Here is a 12,817-nt window from a genome sequence, read left to right as displayed (position 1 = left end):
CACGAGATGCGTGGCTAACTAATTGGATGACAATCACGTGGTATTATTATTATTATTATTATTATTAAACGACACTTATAGAGCGCTATATTAAAATTGTCAAAGCGCTTTACAATAAAAACATTAAAATGCAGATACAAGAATATACATCAAACTATATCTTAAAAAGTACATAATTATTAAGAAATATACATGATATACATATTAAAATCACATGAAAAATACACATTAAAAATTTAAGTAAAACCAAAGAACTAATGAGTGTGGCAAGAAAATCAAAATAAACATGAAACCTGGGGAAAATGAGGCAAACCCTTTCTGTCAACGTATTTAAGAAACAAATCCCTATACAGGTGGGAAGAGGTGCGTTTGTAGGTGCTTCTTAAACACGTTGACAGAAGGTGCAAAACGAAGATGACCTGGAAGTGCGTTCCAGTGGCGTGGGCCAGCCGAACAGAAGGCGTTGTCACCCATGGATCGTGAAGTGCGCGGAACATGAAGCAAATAGTTATTGCTGGATCGCATGTTATCTCTACCAGGAACGTAGAGGACGAGGTGATCCGACAAGTAGGCCGGAGCTACATCATGCAGAGCTTTGAACACTAGCAGCAGCACTTTGAAGATGATCCTTTCGGCAACTGGCAGCCAGTGAAGGTCTCTAAGCAAAGGTGCAGATGGTTCCAGTCTATTGCATTTGTAGACAACTTTGGCGGCTCTATTTTGAAGCCTCTGCAGTTGTTTCCTATCCTTTGCCGAAATGCCAAGTAGAAGTGAGTTCGCATAGTCAAGTCTAGACAAAATGAGAGACCTAGCAAGATGGTGACAGCTTTCAGTTGTGATATACCTCCGAATTCTGTACATGTTTCTGAGATGAAAGTTCACTGATTTAGTGAGTGATTTCACATGAGCATTCATGGACATTGTTTGATCGAAGACAACTCCAAGGTTCTTAATGGTCGAAGAGGGTCTAATGTCCATATTACCAATTTTGATAGATACAGTCTGTAACTTCTTTAGATTATGAGACGAACCTGCTACAAAAACTCCGTTTTGGAGTCATTGAGCTTCAACAAATTCGTCATCATCCATTGCCGAATAGCATTGATACAAGACGATAATCTGGATAAGGCAAGTTCAGCAGCACCAGCAATCTTTGGGTCAAAGGAAAAGTACAGCTGCACGTCGTCAGCATAAATGTGATAGCAAATCCCAAACTCTCTGATAATATGTCCAATGCAGTAGGTGTAAAGAACAAAGAAGAGTGGTCCAAGGACCGATCCTTGTGGTAGTCCGTAATTCAGATCATATTTTTCAGATGATACAGCACCTATTGAAACGCGAAAGTTTCTGCTCTGTAGATAGCTTTTAATCCAGTTAAGAGCCATACCAGTGATGTTGAATGTGCGTGACAAGCGGTTTAGAAGGATGACGTGGTCTACCGTGTCGAAAGCGGCAGAGAGGTCAAGAAGCACTACAAACACAGCTCTGCCGCAATCCATGTCTTTCAATATGTCTGTTTTGACCCTTAGCAGTGCCGTTTCGGTACTATGCCTAGCCCTGTACGCCGACTGAAACTCTTCCTGGAGACCATGAGACTGAAGGTCATGATCATATCAGAAAGACAATTGAGCAACGCATTATAATACGGTATCTGAATTATTCAGAAAAAAAATACTTGGACATATTTAAATCTATTGAAATTGCAAAATAACTTTGACTAGTATGGTTTTTTTTTCTTATTTTCTGAATGAACCTCCTTTTAATAGTTTGCATATAAAGGAGATCATTTTGAAAACAAATCCTTTAAAAAAGGAAAGAAGGTTATTTTGAAAAATGAACAGGCAAACCTTATCTGAGTGTTGCAATTGAAGTTGTTCTGGTGCCAGTTTTGTTGTTGTAAACCATAATAGGCGTGTCAAAAGTGCTATAGGAGACACCCTAAACGTTATTTGTAAACACAACAATAACACTCCGTGTTTTGACATGAAAATTGGTTGTTATATTAAAATTGCCATATTTTTTTTTTAATGAAATGACCAATTTCTAAAATTCAAAATTTATCTGAAGGAGAAAGCAACACACTATCATAATGCCAGCTAAAAGAAATAGTAAAGTTGGATTCCGACCAATTTGACTCACCCTGTATATAATAATAAGGATTGTTACACCTTGATGACAAATTTGATAAAAACATAAAGCAACATAATGTTAGTGTTGGGTTCTCCGGGCAATAAAATGTTCAATAAAAAATGCATGTATATAATACCAATCAAATAGTGGAAAAAACATGGAAAGGATATCAAAATTTTTGAACTTTCTATCAGAAAAAGACGAAATAGAGAAATTTATCGTAAATATAACTCTGCGCTTTGTGCATGATCTTAAACTATTTAAACAATCTACATGAAAAATGCAATAGTTTGTGAAGTCAGATTATATGCAAACAATCCGGTGAGTGAGACATATATCTAATTAATAAAGATTGATTGTTATGGGAAAAAAAGATAACTAATCGGCCAATGTTCAGAATACCTCAATATAGTGTATTTTGTTTTTGATAAGGATAATTTTATGTCAGTATGGCATCTTAAGGGCCGATGTATACTTCATTATTGCACCCTGTGTAGTTTAGCGATACTGCTGTTAGAAAGACCAAGTCGCGCGGTAACAAAAGCGTGTACTAAATTAAGCGTTCTGCCTGTTCGATCAATGTATTTCCGAATCTGTCCAATCTTGTGAATATAGCGAGACATGTGGAACGGCAAACATCGTTAAGATAAGAAGACATGGTAAGATGTTCATCCATAACAAAGCCGAGGGACGCGCTTGTTTTGCAACAAAACATCTGATGTGTCCACCACAAAGCTAAAGATTGGATCTGGTCCTCTTGTGAAACACGCGAACACGTTGAAGTTGCTCCAATTTATGATTTACAGTCGTGATTTTACCCGCAAACCTTTCCCTATTTCACGTGCTTAAAGGAAATCTGTACCATAAACTAATCAATGGCTAATATAGTTATATACCCCTAAATTAAACATACCAGACGGTCTATATGAATTTCGGAATATTCCTAACAAAGAAAAAGCACTTTTAATCCTTCGTTTCTGCGATTCATGGAAGCTGCCATGATAGCTGTTTGCGAATCCTTTCTGCCACAAGCGGTAGTGTAACCTTTCACACAGACCCTCGGCTACCTTCGGCGAGCGTGTGTTGCTTTATGGCATTCGCGACCCCCACAGCGAATTTTGTTTTTAGTGCTGTTTTTACACTTTTCGTTCTCAAAAGACATTGTTGATCATAAATATTACTTAAAATACATTTTTTATGTTCTTCGGTAGTTTTATGGGTAAAAATTGTCGCGTTTTCTTTTAAACGAATGTTGAATCTGAACTTCGGTAGTATTCGCTCCGTGTCACCAAAGTTCACGAGGGACGAGGCTTGTGGCACGGATTTCGCTGGTTTTAAAATCGGGGTACCGTTACAGCGTAATAAAAATACATCGGGTAGCAATATGGCAGCCACCATGGATTTCAAACTGACGGCTGATCGTCGTAAGGAATTAAGAATTTCTCCTTTATTTGGACGTATATAAGCGTAGGACTTTTACTGTTTGTCGTTTTTATTATTACTGCAACTATATAGCCATTGATTAGTTTATGGTACAGATTTCCTTTAAGGCCGTTTCAACACAAGTGAATGAAAAGAGTCTATCGCACAACTATTTGGTGCGGACTAAATATCACATAAGTGTACCCAGGGAATGTAATACCAGAAATCCATCGCGCGATGAGATTATCAGCTGCGATATGATGGGTATACATCAGGCTTGAATATCAACATCAAGTACAAACTATTGTATGTACTTTTTACTATATTTACAGTTTCGTTATGTGCCTGATAAGTAAGGTCGGACGTTCTGACGCAAACTATCGCACGTACTACTATGACTGGATCTGTTGCTCGCTGGTATATATAATACTTCTTCCAATTGAAATTTCAACTTACAATATAGTAGATCCTATTATGTGTTTTGTTTAGTTTAAGTTTTGAATTGCACGATGTCATTTCGGACGACAATTTCTCTACTGGACAGAAACGTGGCGAAGTTAAGCGGTAAAACTGGATCGCGATTTGGATGTCAATCATGCCATAAGTCTTGCGTATCACCCAGTGCAGGGACCGTATTTTACTCGCAAGGTAAGTTACTACTACGTGGTTGGTATCAATTGGAACAGAAATTGACGGCAGTTCGTTATTCTTCTATAGACATGCTCATTAGCACCAATCTGGCTTCAAAAATGGCGGGATATTTGACTTGAATTGTCAAAAAGTGGCTGAAAAGAACAAAAATGGGTCATTTTGTCGAAAGGTTGGGGACACGTTCCCATGCTCCACCCGCCCGCGGATTAACGCCCATGGATATGCTCCATTGAAATGTACGCTTTCTTTGAGTACATTTAGTCGCACACAGTGACGTGTGCCACAATGCCCGTCATATTTCCATGCCATTTGCTGCTACGGCAACGTATTAACCAATAACAAGCTTCGATTGTGTCCATTTGTCTGCAATGCGCGTGCGTCACGCCGCTCAGCGACAAAAGTATGAAACAAGCATTGGTCGGACCTCATCTCTAACATGATAAGTGACATAGGTCAATATCCTTCCCAACATGCTTAGTAGCCAAGCCCGTAGAAGATTATTATTCTTGTGGTCCACACACTATGTACACATATACATTTGGCCACATTTTATTGTACGATAAATACAAATTACTGGAATTAGTTAGAACATGAACCATTCGTTATAATGAACAAAATGGCTGTTGGTCGGACCTCATCCAGTGGCGTACCGTGGCCGCTCCTATGAAGAATACCCCCTTTTTGCCGCCCTTCCTCAACAGCCCGAAAAGGTTGACGCAACTTTTTTTCGGTGGTTTGAAAAAGTGAAGAGCAAAAAAAAAAGGATTTTAGGCGCTAGCGCCCTAAAAACAATGTATAGTACCATTTTTTTCAAGTTCTTCAAATTTTTTCGCCCTTTTTTCTTTACTAATTCTTTTTGCCGCCCCTTCTTCTTTTTGCCGCCCTTCTTTTGCCGCCCTTCTTCTTCCGCCGCCCTTCGTTTTTGACGCCCCCCTACTTTGACCCGGGGGCTGGCGCCCCAAAGCCCCCCCATACGCGCATGTCATCTCTTCGCATCGAACTGTGACGTCATGAACTTTATTCCCCGACATTGCCCTTATGAACTCGCATCCTCCTGATTTGGTTTGAATTTATAAACGTGTCTCAATCAAAGCAGTTATTAGACCGCAGTAGTGAATTTTGACATTATACTTCGCCTTTAAACTCGGATCACTTCTAATATCATACCAAAAGTAATCACGCCTATAATTTTATCAAAATTTGGTGGCATGAGGTTTAGTTTTCAGAGAAATTTGTCCCGATATTGGCAACACTATCAACGTTTACTGGTTCAAGCCTGCTAGGCTCATACACCTGTTTCGAACTATGATATGCTACTTTGTGTTGTGATCATTGCAATCAGTGGTTCGTGTCAATGATAGTGTGAGCCAGTTGACCTATCGGTCATATTCTAACATGCACTAAGCGAGCGAATAGCTACACGAGTGAAGACAAGTTTCAAGGGAAATATTATTAAAGAAATTTCAATTTACAAAGCATGAACCAAAGCGCAACATTGAATATACAAGCCTACTTTAAGAATTTTCTATGACCTTACAAAAATAATCATGTTAAAATATAAATCTATAGAGATTCCCCTTCATATACACGATACATTTTTGTATATATGATAAACATTTCTAGGCAAAACCTCATAGTAAACACGGCAGACTCCTCAAATTTCGGGCCAAATTTGGGCAAATTGGCTCATCCCTTAAGGTCTGCCTCACTTATTTTGACTTCAGATGTTCGCAGCAATATTCCACCAATGGACTGTCCAATGCACAACAACAACACCGATAGAAACAGTCAACCAAAGTGGCAACAAACTCGATCGAATACAAGGAATAAGAGTTCCACAATGAGCACGGCAGAAGATGTTGACATCATAACTGCTACCCGAGCTGAATCGGCTAGACCTTTTAATGAGATCCCAATACCAGGTACGGAATTGTTGATTTGAGCAAAGTGGGGTACGTGTATAGTGTGTCTGTATCTGAAGAGCACAGACATATGTTTTACGCTCGTAAGTTATTGAATGATTGTCCTATCGTATTGGACTATTTAGCCTATTATTTGTCATTACTCAATAACTGCAATTCTTATGGAAATATAAATGTGACCTGCGGCTTCCTGGATTCATTTCTTATAAGATCAATGTATTACCTTATAATATATATTTAATAATATAGTGTTATAATACAGAATAAACATCATTTGTTTAGTTCTTTTAAATATTCAAATGCACAGTTTGTGCTGAAGTTCCATCAACGAAACGCAGTTTGTTTGGCAAAAAGTTTCTAAACAAAAGTCTAAACAGATGACTGCCAGCTACTCCGGCCGAGATGATGTAACCACTTCTTACAAGCATAAAATGCCGCTTATTATATGTACTGGTTAAATTTCAATGTTGGTCTTTTTGGTTTAAAAGTAGGTATGTCACAGTGGCTGCACAATAATTCTGCTACACTGTGCATGCAAGCATAACAGTGAATTGAAAAGCGCGCGCTTCAAAGTTAGCCAATTTTAGAAAACATCCATGTCGATAAATGAATTTCCTCATATGCGTCATTTATCCAAATTGTTTGAATTTTTAATATATGGTGTGTGAAGCCTTCCTGGGGCTACCATCAGGTCCCCAAAATTAAAAATTGTTTTGTTTAAGAGCTACTGCCTGTTTTTATGGATTTTTGAAGATCGCTCATAAATCAGTAAATATAGGCCCGTTGAAATAAAGGGACCTACCACCATTTAGCTGAAATACTAATCTTTCTTAGCATGTAAATAATATCCGTCGACAACGAATGAAACACTTCGAGAAAACTAGTTGAAACAAAACATTATATCTCAGATATTTTTAGGGAGTAATTTTCCAAACCTCAATAGCTCTAAGCCATTGTGTGTGTCCAAGGCCATGCTATTTTTGTATACGCGGTACAGTGTGAATGGCTTTTCCGTTTACCATTTGTCATTTGTCAGATAACAAAATGTTCATTTAAAGTGCAAATGAATTATGATTTTTACTTTTCGGATTTGGCTTTGCTCAATGGTGACACATACCATGTTTACAGAAAAAAAATGAAAATTCTATTCCAGATATCGTCAAAATGTCAAACTTTGTATGTTTTGTATTATATTTAAGTAATTAACTGCAGTTTCTTTATTCAACATCATAACAGGTTCATACTTGACATATTTATGGTGAATGAATAGACTTTCATTAAATATTGAAAAAAACCCAAACTTACTCATGCCTAATTTACATAAAAATATCATGAATACATAATTACCTGTAATTAGCTAATTTGCATAATTAATTACTTTTTATGTATTTTTTGTTATCAATTGAAATAAAAAACCGCACCCTGATATCATGTACGGTTTTCTATTGGCATCAATTTTGCATATTAATTAGCTGAACTTAGTCATTTTTTCACCTTTAATTTGTCTGCAGATTGGCTGAATTTGCTAAAATAGTATATTTGGTTAATTTATTATAATTATTCAATGATAGATTTTTAATTTTGTTTTCTTTAACGAAGTTAGGAAAGATAGGCATTTAACCTGTGGTATTTAAATTAACGCTGCTTTTTCAAGCAAGCGTCCAAATAAACCTTCAAAATCTCGAAATGTGCCAATTTTGTCATTATAGCCATTTGTGGCAGGTTTTAATTCCATTTACGAGCATCTTAAAATTGACACTACATCACAATGCATTGACCGATTTCAATTCCGTTTTTTGATTTTTGATGCTTTAATAAAGCTCATTCATGTAGAAACATTAAATAACGTTTTTCTGCTGCGCTTATTTTTGAGGTGATATACCTATTAAAAGATACCAATATATTATAAAAGTATAGTTTGACCAGTCTTCGGCGTATAGTTCTTGAGTTATAGACAAAAGGATCACAGGGGTCGGCAATTGAAACTCCCTCCGATTTTAATCAAACTAATCTCAATTGAAAATTAGAATAGTTGTATTGTTTTGGAACTGTGTGCTTTATTTTGTATTATCTTACTAGTAGTAATATCTTTCCAACATTATTGTCTTCGTATATGATTCAAAAAACCACCCAAGTCCATAATTTAAAATGAACCCCACGAAGTCCATGAAATGCTAATCGTCATACCTAATACAGTTTAACCCACCCATTTGAACGTACAACTTACCATATTGACCAGGTAAATCTAACTGAAGGAATTAAAATGATACACAGGTTTTTTTCTCAAAATCACTTCCCATGGACTTGGGTGGGTTTTGGATTCATGTATTCTATTTCATAAGCGGTCATTTTGAGTTTATGGAAATTAGGCGCTGTTCCACTACTTGGATTTCCGGGATTTTTGATATGTTTTATGTGAGATTTTGTGAGATGGATACATGTGAAATGTATAATGGTGTAATTGTACAATTTCATTTCATAATTTGAATTGCATAAATCTATTTCTCCAGGTGGTTACGAGAAAGGTTTGATGGGCATCTTGGCTCCTTTGTACCATGCGTGGAGAGGCAAGGCATTTACTAAGGCGCATGAGTACTTGCTTAGCTGCGCCAAAGAATATGGACCAATTTTCAGGTACCGTTTATGTAGTAAAAATTGGATAATGTGTAATAACTGTTCTTAGTCAGTGGCTGTGGTGAGCTTGTTAAGGGATGTAGCTGTCAAGGTGACACTCTCCGTAGAGTTTTTCGATAAATTCATTAATTTCTCAAAAAGTAACAATAGCAGTTTAACAAATAATAGTTCAAATGAAAGCCATTATTGGGGGCATATCGTATCATTAAAATAGGTCTGACACCAATTAAAACATGTGTTGTGATGTCCCAAGTTCATAGTTAAATATGCTCACGCTCTTTTTTACAGATGGCCTGGAATTTCATATTTCGGTTGCAGCGATTGCCCAAAAATAGGTGGTATGCTTATGAAAAGCTTTTCCGCTTGGAATGTAGATAGTTATTGTTGCTATTACTGTTCGCGATTTTAATTTATGCACTCTTTAGCCGACAATTTTCAATGCATTTTACACACTCAAACTGTCGCTCGCGTAAATACTGATATTTTAAACAGTATCCGTTTTTTAAACAAAACAACTGTCCACATTAGTTCCCAAGACTTTGATGAAAACATAGATACCAAATCAGACTGCATGTGACGAACAGATTTTAAACTAGAATTGAAAGAACCAGCGTATGCCCTATGAAAATGCTGTTTCGTAATAAATCACGTTGTGATAAAAAGAGGGAATTTTGGACATCCTTTTGGCTGTTTTTTACACCAAGGAAATGCGTGACCTACCCCAAACTTCTCATGTAGCCTTGACTTAATGTCCGTGGCTGTTTGATATTATTGAATTTAGACGATTTTAACTATTTACTTACATTTAACCCGATGTTTGGCCAGAGAATGTTGTATTATATTCCAAAGATGGCGACAGCTACAGACTCACTTTAAACCAGTAAAAAGGACACGTTTCTGCTCAGATGTTTAAGAGTTTGAGACCATATATTCACGGTTTTCCTATTAGCAATTCAAACCTATGACAAATTTGGCTGGTTTGCGATATGCGATTTTTCATCCTGATGTGGTAGTGATGTCAGTACAGTGAGCATTTAATTGGGCACAGCCAAATAATTACTAGCGTTCGGTCAAAGCGCTGGTGTACACATGCACCCGCGTAAAGGTTCGTTCATACTACCACCGCATTTGCGATGCGTTGCTTTGCGATGCGGTGCGTTGCCACACTGCAAAATACTGCATTGCGATATCGCAATGAAGTTAAATACATTTTAACTTGGAAATGCGACGAGTTGCGTTGAGTTGCGGCAAAAATTAAATCGATATATCGGCATCGCAAAGCAACGCATCGCAAATGCGGTGGTAGTATGAACAGGCCTTAAGACGCCACATAGATGCGCGAGCGAAACAGCTGCTTCAACGCGTTGAATCAGGGTGAAAAATGGTAGGCCTACATGTATGACTATAAAACCTCAAACACGCCCCTCGATAAAGGTTGGCAAATGAAGGAGGCGGCAGTTTAGCGAATATGCGAGTACACGCGCCGCCCTAACCGTGGAAGGTTTCCGCACACCGAATATAGGTTTATACCATGGCCACTAGGCCTCATGGTTTATTTTTCGAAAAGAAAGCATAATCAATTCTCGCTATTCGCAATAAGGGCGCCGCCAGCAGTTTGCGATGTAATCGTGATGTATCATGGGAAAAGGTCGACATCAAAGTCCGCGCAATACGAATATCACCATGCTATTACATAGGAACACGTGACAATTTTTTTTTAGTTTGTCAAAATAAAGGTGTTACACGCGAATCGATACTCAATAATACTTAATAATGTGATTTGAAATGTGCACAATTAATTTTTTTTCTTTTGTTTTGCGTGTAATACCGTTATATTGACAAACTAAAAAATATTGTCACGTGTTCCTATGTAATAGCATGGTAATATTCGAATTGCGCGGACTTGGATGTCGACCTTTTCCCATGATACATCACGATTTCCCATGATACATCACGATTACATCGCAAACCGCTGACGGCGCCCTTATTGCGAATAGCGAGAATTGAGAAGGGAATGGATATTGCCATAATAATATCAAAGTTAATACTTGTCGTCCATAACAAGAAGGAATGCATCACGATTGTATAATATCCAGCTTTGGTATTTCATTTGATTACACTAAACATATGAAGCTTTATCTTTACTAGATTTATGAACTGAACATTTGCAGACCAGGCCTTCTACATGTAGTGAGCACCACATTAGATTGTGTTTACAAGAAATATTTATAAAATAAATAAATAACATGAATCCATAGGCCTATAAGATTTATATAGTGCACCAGAGGATACAAAGCGCTGTAATTTCGCTACTACTAGTGAATTATCAGAATCAGATATCATCAACTATGCCGATTGTAGCAGATTAGATTGTAACATCCACTTATTATCTCAGCAGTTCCATTGGATGAAGAAAGATGTGAGCGGTATGAATTAATAAGTGTCGCCTCCTAGAAATATCCTAGATCACCAGCTTGGATGATAAAATATTATCTAGAAACACGCATCTGTTTTTCAAGGTCTCCCTTTCATCTATTGACCTCAAAGAAAGGATTAAAATTATTGAATAGAGTCCATGACCTGATGCAACGCATTATTAATGAGTAGCTATTAGGGACAGTCATGATGTTATGGTTGAGCGAGCAACGTATGACCACTACACAGGTCAATGGCCTGATTGCGATCTGGTGGGTTTTTTAAAAGCACGGTCCCTGAACTACGGTGTACCATGAGGGACATGCAAACTTAAAATAATTTTTCACAAACTCAAATATTTTTTGCAAACTGAAATGATTTTCTACAAACTCAAATATGTTTTTTATAAACTCTAATAATTTTTTTACAATCTCAAATAACTTTCTACAAACTCAAATAATTTTTTACAAACTTAAGATATATTTTTGTGAACTTTCAACTTTCACGAGAGAGCAAGACTCCCAGCGAGACTCAGGCTATCGAGATTGAGTCTATGCGCGATGCGATATAATTTTTTTTTTACAGATGGGTCTTAGACCGCTCGGCCACACGACTTGTTGGTATCCATCTTGAATTTTTTTTACATATAATCGCAACCTCAACATAGGCTTACCACGTGGCAAGCAAAGGCAGAAAACGTACCATATTTTGGAATTTTATTTGCTTAAAAACATTAATGTGTATTAATAGCGCCCAATTGTTGTTAAGAGGCGCACCATTTGATTTCCAAGGGGCATGGGAGTTTTTTGAAAAAAAACTTCGCCCACTAGTGAGACGAAAAACAACTTCGCCCACTAGTGAGATGGAAAATTTTTTTGCCTCACTGGTGAGTAAAACAAATTTCCAACTTTGTATAAAGGTATACATTATAATTGAAAAATAAATAAATAAATAAATAAAGGCGGTGAAAATAAATCCTCCCTTTGGAGGCGATAAAAAAATACAAAAAAAATTCTGCCTGACCCAAACTCCCATGCACCCCTGAGAATCTAATGGTGCGTCCCCTGCGTGATCTAAATACAGAAATCCGACAATAAATGGGCCTCTACATACACAATACATTATATTAAAGTTTGCAACAAAAAATTAAAGTTTGTAATAACTATTCGAGTTTGTAAAAATCATTTGAGTTTGTAAAAATTTTCAAAGTTTGCAAAAATTATTTTAAGTTTGCATGTTCCTCATGGTACCCCGTACTGAACATAACATACAGGGTGTATCAAAATGATTGGTACCGACGACTTTTCATTTTTTACCGATTTCTTTTACTATTTTTTGTACCAGTTTGGGGTAAATCGTTTACATATTTGTAATTATAGTAGTTTAATCTTCTCTAAGAATTTTAGATCATAAAGATAGCACATTCTGTTCAGAGGTTACATGATTCTAAAGGAAAGTAGGTGTTTTACACTTTTCATCGTAACGCTGGATCAGTAGCGCAACGTTTTCAAAGCTCTATTTTACTACAAATACCTTGTGAGAATAATATGTTGAAAATCATGGAAATGTTTAATTTTTCCCTGCCTATTTCTTCATTCATAATGATATAAATATCAATATTTATTGGTTGAGAGTAATATTAT

General features: G+C 36.9%; 1 protein-coding gene across 1 annotated transcript; it reads right to left on the bottom strand.

Moving 5' to 3' along the window:
• Positions 1-345: 345 nt before the first annotated feature.
• Positions 346-921, bottom strand: LOC140169451 (uncharacterized). The gene has a single exon (XM_072192712.1). It carries the CDS (start codon positions 919-921, stop codon positions 346-348), a length of 576 nt encoding a protein of 191 aa, XP_072048813.1.
• Positions 922-12,817: the final 11,896 nt, after the last annotated feature.

The sequence above is a fragment of the Amphiura filiformis genome, chromosome 14 (genome assembly GCF_039555335.1).
Source record: "Amphiura filiformis chromosome 14, Afil_fr2py, whole genome shotgun sequence".
Classification (NCBI taxonomy): domain Eukaryota; kingdom Metazoa; phylum Echinodermata; class Ophiuroidea; order Amphilepidida; family Amphiuridae; genus Amphiura; species Amphiura filiformis.
This window is presented reverse-complemented; position numbering and strand designations above follow the sequence as displayed.

What these genes read in the sequence shown, in the direction of transcription:
- LOC140169451 (XM_072192712.1), bottom strand. Translation starts at nt 921, where the DNA reads ATGTCCATGAATGCTCATGTGAAATCACTCACTAAATCAGTGAACTTT.